At 49.8% G+C, this 16,904-nt stretch overlaps 1 protein-coding gene across 2 annotated transcripts in view; it reads left to right on the top strand.

The window, feature by feature from the left end:
* Nucleotides 1-16,904, top strand: part of STARD8 (StAR related lipid transfer domain containing 8) — a 67,947-nt gene that overhangs the window by 37,195 nt on the left and 13,848 nt on the right. For both annotated transcript variants that reach the window (XM_081922623.1, XM_081922622.1), the window contains 4 exons: nt 9,540-9,611; nt 12,581-12,662; nt 14,472-14,535; nt 15,534-16,807. In XM_081922623.1, the coding sequence (XP_081778749.1) occupies nt 9,540-9,611; nt 12,581-12,662; nt 14,472-14,535; nt 15,534-16,807 (1,492 nt within the window). The remainder of the gene's footprint in view (nt 1-9,539; nt 9,612-12,580; nt 12,663-14,471; nt 14,536-15,533; nt 16,808-16,904) is intronic.

Genomic DNA, 16,904 nt, shown 5'->3' with positions numbered 1-16,904 from the left:
AGGGTGAGAACTTCAGTACATAACAAAAACTGCCACGTTGGCGGGCAGTATGAATGAATGGTAAAGTGCCTTAACTTTCCCCTTAAATAGAAACTTATAAATTTCAGAACAGGAATTGTGCTTTTTACATTCGAAAAGGGAATAAAATAAGGGTGTTCTCTCTTTTCCTCTTCCATCATCACTCCAAGGAATTTTATGCCTCTCATTGCAGAGGGTTGGGCTAGGTGTCCCTTAGGGTATCTATTCCAACCCTACAATTCTATGATCCTTTTTGGCATGTCCATTGTTTATAAGCTTGGTTTTGTAAATGACACGAATCCCTGTCCTCCAATTGGCTGGGTCTGGGTTGGAGTAGACGAGATACTTTCTCTGGGCACCCCTCGTAGCAAAATGCTGCAACGCACAGACAAGCCCAGAACCTCTTAGGAGATCCATGCATACCAGTAAAATTCCTCCAGCTTTATCATGTTTGCACAACACCATTTTGTGGTGTCTTCAGGATTGCACAACTCTTCTCCTCACCGAAGAAAGGTGGGGAGGAGAGATTGCCTGTTGCCTTTGAGGGCAGTTTCTGAATGGGAGAGCTAAGCACAATAGTCACCTCTTGGAATACTCTGGATTTTCATTTCCCTTTTGCTAAAGGATGCACCCCCCTCACAAGATTGCCAGCTTTCGTCCCTCAGGAGGGCTCCTCTGCCTTTTTGCAGCTATGTCCCATGTGCTGTGGATTCCTAGGCAAAACCCAAGCAGTCCAGAAAATGAGCTGAAACTCTGCTGCATTTCCTTCCTTCTTTCTTTCTCATCCTAACTTTCATGCTTCCTGCTGTCTGACCTGTTCTATCTTAGCTAGTTATAAACATTGCACATTGAAAAGATATGTGTCTTCTTGTGAATATCAGTGCTTAGAAAACCTGAACAGAGGGAAACTGCACTGTCGTCGTCGTCGTCTTCTTCTTCTTCTTCTTCTTCTTCTTCTTCTTCTTCTTCTTCTTCTTCTTCTTCAGCAGCACAATCTCTCTCTTTTCACCCCTCTTCAAAAACAATGGAAGCAAAACAAGCTTCCTGCTCTGGGAATTTTGCTTTTTACCCTTCTGTAAATTTTAACCAATGGATTAAGTTAGCTAAATCTCATCTGGTGAAGCGAGGTCAGGTTGCAGCCCGACGTGATTTCCTTTCTAGCCAGTGGAAATACTTGTAGGACCACCAACAGAGCCCCCACATTCAGGTAGAGGCCAGGAAGGTGGAGGCAGCCCAGTCAAAGGAGGGGATGGGTTCCTTTCAGGAGGTCAGGCGTTCTGCCGGCCTTTCAAGGCATTTGGCTGCTTCTTGCTGTGTTCAAAGAACTTTGGACCTGCTCAGAGACACACACTGCCTGTGCGGATAACATTTCTGAAAAATCTGGCAACCTTAGCCTCCTATCCAGTGTAGCGGAAAGAAGTCCACATCAATGGAAGATAAATAAGGATTAAAATCTCTGAGGGGAGAGATTGCAGTTGAGGAATAAACTATCGGTTAAGGGGCGTTTGGCCTTTCCGCAGAAGCAACAAACCTTTGTTTCTTCCCCTCTTTCGGTAAAAGCTGGTCTGAATCATGCTTTGTGGGGGAAAGTGGGGAATTCTTAGGTGGCAAATTGCCACGCCAGGTTGTGTATTGCTCCTCAGTTTCAGGGCTTATCCTCACTTCCCTTTCTTCAGATCTTTCCAGGAACAGGCTGCGCTCCATTTCCAAGCATCCCTTTCCTTTTCCCTCTGGAGCATCCCTCCCCCCGCCATCCTGCTCTTTAAAGCTCAATTGGAACAAACAGCAATCAGAGACCTGCCAAAGCTACTTGGTGACTTGCAGGGCCACAGAGAGACCGTAGGCAGCTCGCTGGCCAGTCTCCTTCCATCCAGACAGCCCCTGACTGTCAGTTCAGCAATGCTGCCTGAGGCCAATCGCTCTCTGCATCCTGTTTTGAAATCTTCCCTGCATTCCTGCCAAGGATACACCTTTGTACAAAGGAGGGCTCTTTTCTCTGTTTGGGACCCCATGACATGCCTTGGAAACAATTTCTGACAGGCCTGTTTGTCACCGTGTGGGGGGAGAGGAGGTCATGGGTGTTTGTCTCCTGGCATTGCAGCTGCTTAACAGTCTTAAGGACAGAGAGGGTTTGGCACTAGCTGCCTCTCTGTTGCTGTTGCTGTAGCTGTTGCTGTTGCTGTTGCTGTTGCTGTAGCTGTTGTTATCATCCTCCCTCCTACAGACCTCATTTCCACACTTTCTTCACCTAGTAAGGGCATTTTATGTCATAGAAACACAGAATTGTAAAGTTGGAGGGGTCCCCCAACAAGAGTCATCTAGTCCAACCCCTAGCAGTGCAGGAATCACAGCTAAAGAATCCCTGACAGATGGTAACGCAACCTCTGAGGAAGTCCGTTCCACTGTCGAGCAGCTCCTACCGTGAGAAAGTTCTTCCTGATATTTAATGGGAATCTCCTTTCTTGCAATTCGAATCCATTGGTTTGGGTCCTCTTCTCTGGAGTAGCAGAAAACAAGTTTCCTCCCATCTTCCACATGAAAGCCCTTCAGATATTTGAAGGTGGCTCTTATCACCTCTCAGTCTCCTCTGGAGATGCCGGGCAAATTTCCACCCATGGGGACTGTTAGCTCACAGAGGGGAACTCCCAGGTTGTCCTGGAGTCATAGAATGGCAGCGTTGGAAGGTAACCCAGAGGTTATCCAGTCCAACCCCTGGCATTGTCAACGGAGTGCCTAAGACCACCGAGAGTCTCTTGCAGCTGAGGCAAGATGGAAGCTCTCCCCCTTTGCTGTGCCTGCTGTTACCAGTTCTCCCTAGCCTTCCTTGGATGAAGCAGGGCTTGCACCTGAGTAAACACACACGAGACTGGGCTCTAATTCTGCTCTTTTGGGTCCTTGCAACGCCTTCCATACACATCCCGTCCCTCTCTTCTGAATCCCTCTGCTCTTACATATTTGCAGAGGAGAGTTGTTTCAGGATCCTGAGCTTTTCCTCAACTTCCTCAACTGGGTGACTAGAATTCCTCCAGGGAGACAACCACCCTCCCGTTTCACAGGAAACAACATTGCGGCTTCATCTTCTGGCGCCACGGGAGCCCTGAGCAACAGGAAGGTCCACCCAGGAGTGAGTGGGAGAGAGGCTTTTCCTGTGGAGAGCTGGGTTGAACGCCAAAAGTTGGGGAGAGGAGGAGGAGACCCCAAGGAGCTGAAACACCCACTCCGTCCCTCTGCAAAGAAAGAGGTGCCTTTCAGGTACCAAAGTGGCTTTGAAAACATTGAGGACCAGGACAAATTCTGCATTGGCAGGTGAAACCCAGGCTATTCTCAGGGAGCATCTTAGAAGCAAAGAGACCCACCTGTCAGGGATTCTTTCGCCTTGATTCCTGCATTGCTGGGGCTTGCACTAGATCACCTTTGGGATCCCTCCCAACGCTACAGTTCTGTGAGAGGAATCCAGTTTGGTCTGGGTTTCTTTGATTTTTGAAAGAAAATCGACTCTGTTTGCACCTCCCAGATGAATACACGGATCGGAAGAGAATTACCCTACAGATATTTCACTTCTCCAAAGTGGGTAGTGACAGGTCTCAGCTCAAAAAACATATCAAAATGTGTAATGTTCTAAAATGAAGCACATTTAGAAATGCCTGCATGGAGATGAAATACACGAGTTAATTTTTCATACTTTTTTTTTAAGATGCAAATTAATGTGGAAACAGGGTAACAGGGACTTGTCAGTAAACACAGGCAGGATTGAAACAGTCTGGGGGAAACCACCAGTCCAAACCACAGGACCCACGTGCTGCTTGCGTGACGTTTTCCATACCAGGAGTGGATCTGGATGTTTGGCTGCAATGGATGCTTGTAGGTTGCGGAGAGTCTGCTCGCTTCTCCACCTTGGCCAGTTTAGAATAATTGAATTGTAGAGCTGGAAGGGCCCCCAAGGGCTCATCTAGTCCAACCACCTGCAATGCAAGAATCGAAGAGTATTTAACCAGTATGGAACTTATTGGTTTGACCAGTTAAAGTCTATTCTGTTGGGTCAACAGCGCTGGGGCACCAGGTTTGCAGAGTCCCAACTAAAGGCCTTTGGTCTCTGCATTCTTTGTTATGTACTGAAATTCTCACCCTGGGCCAGCAGGGGGATACTGTAGATAGTTTTCACTCAGGTCCACATATGCAAATAAGGAATTGAAAGTGACATTCAGTGATTGGTTAGTTACAGAAAGTTGTTACTGTTGCGTTGTAGTGGAGCACTATATAAGCAGGCTGGCTGAACCCTTCAGTTCAGTTCTGTTCTGGCCTCTGAATAAACAAGAGCTGTTTGAAGAATCGCTGTGTCGTCTGATATGTTCACACACAACTTAACATTCTTCACCTGGCAAATGCTCCAAATGACAGGAAAGGAGATTCTGACTAAACATCAGGAGGAGCTTTCTGACAGTAAGAGCTGTTTGACAGTGGAGTGGACTCCCTCGGGAGCTGGTGGACTCTGTTTCCTTGGCGGTTTTCAAGCAGGAGTTGGATGGATGCTTCAGCAGTGCTTCCTGCAGTGCTGCGGGTTGGACTGTTCTATGGTCCTGCGATTCTGTGATGCTATGGGGTGATGGCTGTTCTGCTTCTGGGCACAATGCGAAGTGCTGGTTCTTTTACGCATCATGGGAGCAAGGCCTGAAAGCTAAACTGCTATAAACATCGTTGTGGTTTCTTCATTTCACGGGGCTTCACTCGATGACCCTTGGGCGTGCCTTCCCCCTCCCTGATCCTGAGATTCATTGGAGGCTTTTAAACAGAAGTTGGGTGGCCACTTCCCAGGGATCGATTGTCATTCCTGCATTGCAGACGGGTTGGGCTGGATGACCCTTGGGGTCCCTTCCAACAGTACAATTCTATGGTTCTGCAACTCCAGCCTGGACCCAGTCGTGGGAGCTAATAATTCCAAAACCGACAGTTCATCCAGCTGCTCAAAGCAGCCTCAGCCTGGTCCCTTGGGGTGGGATCCTGTGATCCGAGTGGAATTGCTGGTGGGCTTGCTTAGAAGCCAGCATCTTTTGTTTGGGACCCAGGCAGCTGCTTTAACGGACGGCCTTCCACCTGCAGTCTGACCCCGGAGAGAGGGAGAGAGGGAGGGAGGGTGTCTTCCTTTTCTCTGCTCTCCATAACGTCCACAACGCTGTTGCTGTCTTGCATTGCGATTCCGTGAGATCATATTTGGCGCATGCTGTTCGCTCTTCCTGTGTGGGTGGAAGTTCCAGGCAGAGTCCTTGGTTTGCTGGCGCTGAGGCCCAGGGCAGGACAGCACTGCCGATGGATAAATGCTGCAGTCATGTGGGCAGGATGGGACGGTCCGGACTGTTCCCAAGCCTTGCAGAGAGATGTCCACCTGAGTGTGGCCTCTTCCATCCTCCTCGAGGCCTTTTATTTGTTGAACATGCCTATCTGCTAAGCACAGATGGCTGTGCTCTGCTACCCACAATTGGAGGCAACGATGCTTCTGAATCGCAGTTGCTGGAAACCGCAAGAGGGCAGAGCGGCTCTTGAACTCAAACTTCCCACAGGCATCTGATTGGGCTAACTGAGAACAGGATGCTGGACTAGATGGGCCTGATCCTGCAGGGCTCTTTTTATGTTTCACTAATAGGTCGCAAGTTGTTTGCTGTAGCAAAGCCGGATGGGGAAAGTTTTGTTGTAGGGTCCTAGAATTGTAGGGGGGGCAGATGAGTGGGGGGGGGGAGCACACAGGGGCTGCCCTGTCACCAGGCCGTGGCATGTTGTGTGGTTGAGCAGTAACATCTGAGTTGTGTCTCCATGCCTCCTTGCCTCTGCTCAGCTGAGTGCTTTGTCAAGTTTTTCCAAATGCCCAGCTTGACCATGGTGTAGGCGGGCATTGTTCTTGTGACTTTATTTGTTTTAAATAGTAAAATAGGCAGTCCTGTTCAATTTGTAAAATAAGGGGGGGAGGGAAAGTTAGAACTGTAGAGTTGCCAGGGACCCCTGAGGGTGATATAGTTCAACCTGCCCCCTTTGTAGATCGCAAATTTGAAAACATTCCTGCTTACCCAGGTATTGGTTGGGTGCCTGTCAAGCTACAGTGGTACCTCAGGTTAAGAACTTAATTCGTTCTGGAGGTCCGTTCTTAACCTGTAACTGTCCTTAACCTGAGGTACTACTTTAGCTAATGGGGCCTCCCGCTGCCGTCACGCTGCCGCCGTGCAATTTCTATTCTCATCCTATAGCAAAGTTCTTAACCTGAGGTACTATTTCTGGGTTAGCGTAGTCTGTAACCTGAAGCGTCTGTAACCCGAGGTACCACTGTATTCTGTTTTACTTCAGCACAACCTCAGTTCAAAGCATTTGACAATGGAAACCAATAAGTTAAAAAAATATATACGCGATAAATGCAGAAGTCACAGCTGAAGCATCCATGACAGATGGCCATCCAACCTCTGCTTAAAACCCCCAATTGATCCTTCCTAGCCTTTTGCCTGGGAAACATATGTGTGCCTAATTTTGGGGGTGTCCTCTTTTTGCAGTCTTTCCCCCACTGCCTTGTTGTTGGGATCAGTGGTGTGTCAGCGGAGGCTTTTTGGATTACATTGAGGCTAGAAGTTAAGACCCAGGGAGCAAGTTTTACCAGAATTACCAACCTCCCTCTCTGGGAAAATTATTTGATGCTTATCCTACTTCCTCACAATTGTGTTCATGGAATTCTTGAGCTACGGTCCCTGCATTGCAAGGGGCTGGACTAGATGTGTGTTGCAAAACAGCTTTCAGGCAAATGCACTATCAATTCCAGACAGTTTTGCAACAATATCACAATCTTTGCTTAACGATACTGTATAAGCAAACTTTTTATTAAAAACAACAACCACCAAAAACACAAGACTTACTAGCAACATATTGAAGTAGCTGTGACAATGTGATCAAACGCAAACAGCAATACAACAAGCATGGAGACCCGCAACCCAATATGCAGGTGGGAACTAAATGCAGAGAATTGCTCCCTTGATGACAGCTTGTCTATGTGAGGCTCCCCCTGCAGTTGATTCATGAGCTGTGGTTAGTAGAGGATGCTGCAGCACAATTAGTGACAGGAGGGAGGCCTTGGTGGCACAAACCACCTGTGCTCAGGGATCTACAACGGTTGCCGATTTGCTTCTGGGCCAAGTTCAAGGTGTTACTGCTAAAACCCTGAACAACTTAGGATCAGTTTAACCGCAAGATCGCTGTACAACTACTCAACCGCTTTGATCAGCAGAATTGGTGCTGTGACAGCTGCCACATGATCCCCGTTCCACACTTGCAGTTCCTCAATCTTTTAGTGTAGTGGCACCTAAACTTCGGAACTCCCTGCCTATTGATGCCAGGCAGGTGCCTTTTCTGTACTCTTTTCGCCAGCTGCTAAAAATATTTTTGTTTAGGCAAGACTACCAAGATGTTTAGATAGCTTGTGCGAGTTTTAATCTGTTTTTAGTCTGTTGTTATTTCAAGAGTCTGAAATTATTGTTGGCAACACTTTTAATTGATAATTTGATTGTTTTATCTATTTTTGTAAATTGCTTTGAGTGGTTTTTTTTTGTTTTTGTAGTTGCAGCGGTAACTCAGAAGGACAATTAAATGGCATTTTGGAACATGTTTACATCAGAGTTCCCATACATCCATTCAGTTTGTTTTGTTCTAATATTGTACAGGATTAATAACATTTGCTGGAATCTCAGTACTGCCTTGCAGGGGGTTGGACTAGATGGTCCTTTTGTGGGGGGGTCCCTTCCAATGCAACAAGTTATACAATTCCTTGAACAGTTTGCTTTGTGATGGGGGAAAGGGTCCGAATTCTGGATGGTTCCTGTAATTTCTTCGGAGATAACAGATCTCTTGCTGTTTCTTGGCTTGGACCACTTTTTGATGCTGATGTCCAGAGAGGCATTTTTGACTTGCCCCACCCTGCACTAGAATGCTTTGATTTTTTTACTTATTTTTTTATTTGCGTGTGCAGCCATGGTACGAAAACAAACCCTGTTCCGACCGGCCAAAGGAAAGGCAGATTTCTTCCTCCTTTCCTGCCCCTCGCCCGTCCCTCATCCATTGCTTTGTGGAACAGCGGGAAGGAAGTTCACATTTCCATTGCTGATGTGAAGCAGAGTTCATCAGGATCCCAGGGCACGTCTAAGCAACACACCCTGTTTTCCTTGCTGCTCTGGAATGGCTGCCTGGCTCGCCTTGCAGAGATCCCAGCCTTGCCTCTCTCCAGAAGCCAGCAAGAGAGCTCTCGCCTGGGTCAGCCAGCGTCTGCATGGATCCCAAGAGGCCGTGCAGAGAGTTGATCAGGCCTGCAAAGCTTCAGCTGTTGTATCCTGGTGATCCGTCCACCTTCAGGGGTGATCATGAACCTCCAGGATGCTCTGAAAGGAATGACAGAAGCTCTTTCGTGGCTCCCTTGCTGACTTCTTCCCGATGCTCTTTGTGGATAACAGATCTCTTGCTGTTTTTTGCCTTGGTGAAAATGTGTGCTATGTCTGGAGGGTGGTAGGCTAGTCCTTTGCAAAGGGATGTTATCTGTGTGGTGGAATTCACTGGGTCAAGTCCTTGTTTTGTAAGTAAAAAGAGGAACTGATGTCCAAACATTGGGGGGAAATGAGGATGGCCAACTCTGTTCTCCAGGTAGTACTCAGTTTGTACAGATATCTTCCTGGGGTGTGGGGAACAGACTCCTAGACTCATAGAATGGTAGAGTTGGAATGGATCCCAAGGATCATCTAAGCCAACCCCCTGCTATACAGGAATCTCAGCTAAAGCATCCATGACAGAGGGTCATCCAACGTCTGCTTAAACACCTCCAAGGAAGGAAAGTCCATCACCTTCCAAGGGGGTCCTTTTCACTGTCAAACAACTCTTACTGTCAGAAAGTTCTTCCTGATGTTTAATTGGAATCTCCTTCCTTGTAACATGGAGCCATTGGTTCCATCTTCCAGGTGACAGCCCTTCAGATATTTGAAGATGGCTATCATATAGCCTCTTTTTATCCTTTTATCCAGGCCAAACATCCCCAACTCCTTCAACTGTTCATTATCCAAATCCTTGGTACCCAAACCCTTGATCATCTTGGTTGCCCTTCTTTGCACACCTCCCAGCTTGTCAGTATCCTTCTTAAACTGTGGTGCCCAGAACTGGACACAGGACTCCAGGTGGAGTCTGACCAAGACTACTATGACTTCCCTCAATCGAGACACTAAACTTCTGTTGATGCAGCCTAGAATTGCCCTCACAGAGCTGTGTTTCCCACAGAGGTTTAACAGTTGATTTCTCTTCTGAGGGAACTCTGGGAATCGCAGTTCTGTGAAGGGTATGGGGATCTCCTAATGACTCTTAGCACCTTGAACAAACTACAGTTCCCAGGGTGTTTTAGGGGGAAGCTACGATGGTTTAAAGTGGTATCATGGCATTTCAAATGTTTGGTTCCTTGTTTTTGCTGGAGACATCTGTCCACAGCTCCTCCTCAGCTCTGTCCGTTTGCTCTCTTACAGAGGCTGAGGCTGCCAAGGCCTGTGACTGGCTGCGAGCGGCTGGCTTTCCTCAGTATGCCCAGCTCTACGAAGGTAAGAGAATCAGGATTGCATGCAATTCCTTTGGGATGAAGTGGGGAAGGGGAGGCCCAGCCTTACACCCATGAATATTCAGCCGCCGCCACCACTGTGACTGTGTGGTTGGCTGGTCCACCTCTCTTGCTGTGTTTACTTAAGATCCACCCTCCCTAGATGTCCAGGTGAGGTCCCTCCTCAGATACTGTATTATGGAATTACAGAATAGTAGAATTGGAGAGGACAAGCCTAACCTGCTTCAGTGCAGGAATCACAGCTAAAGAATCCCGGACGGATGGCCATACATCCTCTGTATGAAAAGTTCAAGTGAAGGACAGTCCTACAAGGGGAGTCTGTTCCACTGCTGGGACAGCTCTTCCCCTCAGAAACCTCTTCCAAAGCTGCTGCAGCCACCACATTGGTCTCTATCTGAGACTGACTGAGCCAAAGGAAGCGTCAGGCGATGTCTGCATGAGAAACGCTTTTACATGAAGTTTGGGGGAAAGCTCCCATTCTGGCTGTGTTTGTTTTGCTGCCCGCCAGCCTGTGGAGCATGCAGCCACTTCATTTCAGAGGGGTTCTTTCCCTCTTCTCTGGGAACCACCCTAGTGCCCCCCTTTAAACCCAGATGGTTTTTAGGAGTTTGTCCATGTCTTCCACATACACCCAAAGGGCCAGCTGGGCTTCTGTTTTTCTCCTGCAGTGGACGTTTGGCCCCCACTGGCCCACAGAGACAGAACCTAGCAGTCCTCTTCTGAGAGGTTCCTGGTGGCCACAGGAGTTGGACTCCTGCCCCCCCCCCCTGACAAAACACCCTCTTGCTCACTTCCTGGCTGGTGTTGAGGAAGGTACTTCTGTCAAAGATAGGGGATCTTGGCCATCTTTTCACTGCCTCCTCAGGTATAAGGGGAGTTTTCAAGCACTTGGAGAGTCTGGGCTCATGTACACTTCCTTTTGTGCTGTGTTTCTAGTGTCCAATTTGTTTTTGTTGTTGTCCTGGCACTTTCCCTGGGAAAACCCACATTTTCCAGCTGAAAAGGAGCAAACGGCTGTCTGTGGATAACCCGGTTGCCGTTTACTCCAATTCAGCAGTAAAACGCAGGTTTTCTTGGGGAAAGCGCTGGGACAAAAAATAAAATAAAAATGCTCAGACACAGACCTGGAACCTCCAGACCTGTGCCTAGACAGCATGGAGGAAAAATAAATATGCATGAGCCTTCTGATTGACAGCAAAAATCATAGAAAGGAAGACAGAGAGGTAATATGAGAGCCATCTTGAAATATCTGAAGGGCTGTCCCACAGGAGATGGGGCAAGCTTGTTTTATGTTGCTCCAGGGAGCAGGAGCAGAACCAATGTTTTACAGTGACAACTAAACCTCAGGAATAACTTTCTGACAGGAAGAGCTCTTCCACAGCCACTTGGACTCTTCCTGCATGCCATATACTTTACAACGCAAACCATACACAGCACAGGGTCTCCAGGCTGATTTTTGTTTCCTGTCCACACATGGCATGGGAGAGCCAAACAAAAGCCTGAGCTCTGCCTTAGCTGGAGGACAGGAGAGTACGGGGCCAGGACAATCGGAGGAAGCCCCCAGCAGCAAAGCGCAGCCAGCCATTGTGCCGGTCAAATACCTCCCCTCCCATCACGTCCGTGCGAGACAAGACTGGCTGATAGTTTTCCAGGCTGCCTCTTTGTGAGGGTGGGGTGCATATGGGTCTGTTTTTGTTTGGTTTTTAGAATTGGGGAGGGGGAGGGGGTACATATGGGTATGTTTTTGTTTGGTTTTTAGAATTGGGGAGGTGCTTGAAGGCTTCTTTTTGGATGTGTGCATTCTCCTGATGAGATCAAGCTGCGCTTTGAAAACAACAAACAACCCACAATACTAGCCCTTCATGTAGGAATAACAGAAAAATAGAATTTTAGACTTGGAAGGGACGAAAAGGGTCCTCTAGTCCAAGCCTCTGCAATGGGGGAACTTGAAAGCCATGGGGGGAAATCTGAGGGAAGACCTCTTGGCTGAAGACAAACAGGACCAAGTAGGGCTTTATGGGGTCTGAGATGCCCCATGTCACTCCCCAGCCCTCCTCAGTGGCTACTATTTCCTTCGTTCTTGCTCTGCGTGCATTTATTTCTCGATTAAATAAAAATTGCACACCTCTTAATGGCAAATAAGCGGTTTGAAAACAAAGGATTCGTTTAAATCACACACACACACACAAATATCAGTTTAGATTTTGGAGTTCGTGAAGCCCCTAGTCTTCAGCACAAGTTGCTCTCTTATTCTGACACATGTCCTTTGGCAGCATTAGGGACTAGAAACTTGTTTTGCATTACATGAAAGCTGAGATTTGCAGGGTGCTGAACACCAGTTTCTAAGCCAGTGTGGTAAAGTAAAGGTAAAGGGACCCCTGACCATTAGGTCCAGTCGTGACCCACTCTGGGGTTGCAGTGCTCATCTCGTTTTATTGGCCAAGGGAGCCGGTGTACAGCTTCCGGGTCATGTGGCCAGCATGACTAAGTCGCTTCTGGTGAACCAGAGCAGCACACGGAAATGCAGTTTAACTTCCCGCTGGAGCTGTACCTATTTATCTACTTGCACTTTGATGTGCTTTTGAACTGCTAGGTTGGCAGGAGCTGGGACTGAGCAACGGGAGCTCACCCTGTCGTGGGGATTCGAACCGCTGACCTTCTGATCGGCAAGTCCTAGGCTCTGTGGTTTAACCCACAGCGCCACCTGTGTCCCTCAGCCGGTGTGGTATGATTCCTAAATTGCAAAGTGCTGCTGACAGAAAGTGAGAGTGGGCTGGTGAATTCAAGTTAGGATGGAGCCTAGAAGTGAGTACAGAGAGGGCATTTGGCAGGGCAGCAGAAATATGGGTGTCCCTTCTTCCACCACTGCGGACAACCAGCTTCTCCTCCAGCACCTTCAAGCAGCCGTCCATCTTCTCGATCAAACTCTTCTCTCCTCCTTCTCATCCTCAGAATCCCTCTTCCCTCTCGACATTGCCTCCGTGAAGAAGGACCACAGCTTCTTGGACCAGGATTCCCTCAAATCCCTCTGCAGGTTAAAATAAAAATGGTCACTGTTGCCAATGGAAGAATATGGGGAAGCATGTTGTTGTGGTCAGAGGGTGGCGTTGGAGAGGGCAGCTCAGCCAGGCCCAGGGGATGTGAAGGTCTGACCTTTCCTGGTCCTGTCAAGCAGCTGACTGTCAACTGGCTCAGGGAGGTGGGGAGGGGGATCCTGGGACCTGGCCTGTCCTCTCTGCCAAGCCCATTTGGGTCTGGGGAAATATTCTATCCATTTGCTTGATGGGCAGATCGCTGCTTCTGGGGCTGATGAATCCAGAGCATCTTGCTGCTCAGTATACGGCTGGTTGGGTTTTTTGGGGTGCCAGCTCTGACATGCTGCCATGACTGGGATAAGCCCAGAGGGTGGAGATGCTACAGGATGTGAGCTTGACTGAGCTCCGGAAGTTGACGTCACAGATGAGGTCACGGACAGGAAACCTGAAGCCATGGCTAAATCAAAGAGCCGTTCTTAAATGTGGCTCCCAAGACTTCCTTTGAGTTGCCGGTGGTAAGAGCGGTTTGGCAGAAGAGCAGACTCCCTCGGAAGGTGCTGGACCCTCCTTCGCTGCAGTTTTTAAGCAGAGTTTGGATGGCCATCTCTCAGGGATTCTGTAGCAGTGATTCTCGCATTGCAGGGATCACCCCTGGGGTCTAATCCAACTCTACAATTCTGTGAAGTTATAGTTCTGTAGAAAAATTAGGGGATGAGTCACAGGAGGAGTTTGCTTCCTCAGATGTTTTTTTCCTCCTATGGCCTCCTTGTTTTGGGTCCTCCCCAAGCCTGCTGCTCCTTCCCTCTTGTGCTTTGCTGGGACCATTTGGGCAACATTAGGATCCCTGTGTTAACTTTAATCCACATTAACCAGGTTCCTTGACGAGATTCTTGCCCTGCACGTAACGCCACAAATGGCTGTGCACTTTCACATTCCAAAACCTACCACAATGCTCCCCCTTTCAGTAAATTTATTATCAACTTCTCTAGCTTTTAAAAATTGTAATGGCTACTGCTGCTATTGCTACTATTTTAAAATGCCCCCCCAATTGTTGCTGTCTCATGTGATTATTCTATTGTCAACGTTGTTCCGATGCTCTGGGCCTGTTTTAATTTTGACCAGGCAGCTCTTGGGCTTTGCCAAAATAAACAGCCCACCATCTCAAAATACAAATAAATCACATGTGTGCTAATCAGCTTGGGAAGTTGGGGTGGGGCTTTTCAGAGGCCTAAGGCCTGTCCCAATGCCCTTGACTGATACCTTTTAGCCTGGTAACCCCTTAGAAGGAATACATGATTTCTGCATTGCAGCGGGTTGGTTTGGATGACCCTTGGGGGTCCCATTCCAACTTGCATGATTCTGCGATCACTGTGTGTCTGTTTTGGGGGCCAGGCTTTAATCCCCTTGCCAGCTGGCTCCACACTCCAGGAACTTTCTGTTAGGGGGCAGGAGGCCGGGGGGAGGGGGACATTTCTCTAGACTCGGGTCGCAGTTGCTGGCATGAGATGAAAGTGACGCTCAGCCAGTTGCCGGCATGTTTGAGCAGCTGGAAGCGCCTCGCTGGGGCTGCTGAGCCACACATGTTGGTTGCTTAGTGCCCATAGTTCCCCCTCTGTTGGCCTGAGCTGGCACCCCCACCCACAGCATCCCTGGAGAGAGCCGCGTGTGGTCACTTGATCCCCAGCTGTTTGCGGGACAAGTGACGGTGCCCCGAAACAAGAGCCGCTTGTTTTTAAATAGCTTGGCCGGCGGCAGCTGGGACAGGACGGCCGAGCCAGACAAAAGCCCCTCTCCTTTACTCCTTGCAGGAGACTCGTGACACTGAACTCGTGCGCCTCGATGAAGCTGGAGGTTCACTTTCAGCGGAAACAGGTAAGCCTGGGCCCTCGGAGGGGGAGGCCGGGAAGGGCCCCGAGGAATCGAACCTGGACCCTGGGGAAGGAAGCTCAGGCAGACCTAGCACAGCAGAAAGCAGGTCTCAGTCAGGTTTTCTCCCTCGCTGCCACCCAAATGGATTTATTAAAGGTTTTTAAACGACACAGAACAGACCCTGTGATTCCTGCATTGCAGGGGGTTGGACTAGATGACCACTTGGCCCCTTCCAGCTTTTCTGAACATGCAACAGTCTAATTAGTACAGTCAGCATGGTGTAGGTATTAGAGTTGAGGGCCTGGGAGAGGCTAGGGCTCAAATTCCTCACTTGGCCACAAAACTCACAGGTTAACTTTGGAGGCCAGTCACTGCCTCTGGGCCTGGCCTTTCTCAAAGGGGTGTTGTGGGGCTCAAATGGGGAGAGAGAAGAACAACCAATTTGTAGCAGTCAGAGTGTCAGACTAGCGACCTGGGAGACCACGCATGGTTGTTGTTGGGATTAAATGAAGAGGGGAACCACATGCTCTACCTTCAGCTCTTTGGAGAAAGCAATGGGTTAGAAAATTAAATTAAATTAAAATAGATCCCAGTAACCGAGGGATTAGGGATGTGGGTGGCGCTGTGGTCTAAACCACTGAGCCAAGGGCTTGCCGATCAGAAGGTTGGCGGTTCAAATCCCTGTGACGGGGTGAGCTCCCATTGTTCAGTCCCAGCTCCTGCCCACCTAGCAGTTCAAAAGCATGCCAAAAGTGCAAGTAGATAAATAGGTACCTCTCCGGCGGGAAGGTAAGCGGCGTTTCCGTGCGCTGCTCTGGTTCGCCAGAAGCGGCTTAGTCATGCTGGCCACATGACCCAGAAGCTGTCTGCAGACAAACGCTGGCTCCCTCGGCCAATAAAGCGAGATGAGCGCCGCAACCCCAGAGTCGTTTGTGACTGGACCTAATGGTCAGGGGTCCCTTTACCTTTAACTGAGGGATTATTTCCTGTGCTTGCTTTAGAATGACGACTCGGGAGACGAGGACTTCTGTGCCATCAGCGATCGGTGGGCTTTCCAGAGAGACAGCCGTAGGTGGTCCCGAATCGGCTCCGACGATTTCCTCTCCCGCAGCCCGGAGGCAGCCTCCACTATGAGGAAGCTGCCCAGCCAGGAGAGCATCCTCACTGACCTGAGTGCTGAGCTGGAGGCCTCCTCTCTCCACAGCGACCCCAGCACAGGAGAGGGTCCTGCTCTCCCTGACCCGTCCTCCACCCAGGATTCTCCGACCTTGACCTTCTCCGTCCCCAGCTTAGAGGACCACTCGCCCACTGACCAGTCCCAGGACATGAGTGGGACCAGCAAGGGGGATGCCAGGAAACGCCGGACTCGGAGCTTCCTCAGGAGGATTGAGTCCCTCAGGAGGAAGGATAAGGAGAAGCTGGACTCTGCCAAAGCCCCGAAAGAGGATGGGACAGATGCCGAGTCCTGGTGGAGCTCCTCAAAAGACCCAAGAAGCGGGGTGTCGCCTTCTTCCTGCGGCAGCAAAACGCTTCCCTCAAGAGGGCGCCGGGCCAACGGCGCCTTGGGCTTAGCTGGGGAGCAGCCCAAACATGGTAGCATTTACCTGGAGGACTACGAGGCAGGCCGGGGCAAGGGCACCCCCTGGGATGCTGGCGGATTGGGCCACCATGACCTTTTCGAAAGGGACTATTTGGTCCACATCCCCAGAGACTACAAGCCGGGCACTTTCCCCAAGTCTCTCTCCATCGAAAGCCTGTGCCCGCTCGAGAGCGGGTGTTTGTCTGACTGGAAATCTAGAGGCCCGGCTTCAGGCCTCTCACCAGGTGGGGCTGGGATGGGCAGCAGGACAGGCGAGGCCTTGGAGTGCAGGCTGAGGCGGCCCTCATGCGGCTCCACAGGCAGCTGCACCAGCCTCTATGACAATGTACCCGAGTCCAGCAGTGTCACGGACGACCTGTTTGGCCTGGACAGGGACGTCATCTACGAGAACCTGGACGAGATCCTGGAGCACGTTTGGGGGCTGCAGAGGAAGGTGGAGCTGTGGTCTGAAGCCATCCAGTTGGACCCGGAGGGCGGAAGCATCGGCGGCGGGGAGGAGACGGACTCTGGAGGGGAGCCCACCACCCCAAACTTTGAGGAGCGCTCCGTGTCGGACATTGGCACGTCGGCCAGTGACTTTGACAGCACGGCTAACTCCCTGAACGAGGCGGAGGACCTGGGAATGAGGGAGCGGAGAGACTCCGGGGTGGGCGCCTCCCTCACCAGGCCTTGCAGGTAGGGGGTCAATGAATTGTCGAGGTGGGTGGGATCCCCAGGGTCATCCAGACCGACCCCCTGCAACTTGGTTAGACAGGAACCAGAAGATCGCACC

The sequence above is a fragment of the Podarcis melisellensis genome (assembly GCF_964234715.1).
Source record: "Podarcis melisellensis genome assembly, chromosome: 8".
Classification (NCBI taxonomy): Eukaryota; Metazoa; Chordata; class Lepidosauria; order Squamata; family Lacertidae; genus Podarcis; species Podarcis melisellensis.
The sequence above is the reverse complement of the archived record's forward strand: the minus strand, read 5'-3'. Positions and strand labels throughout refer to the sequence as shown.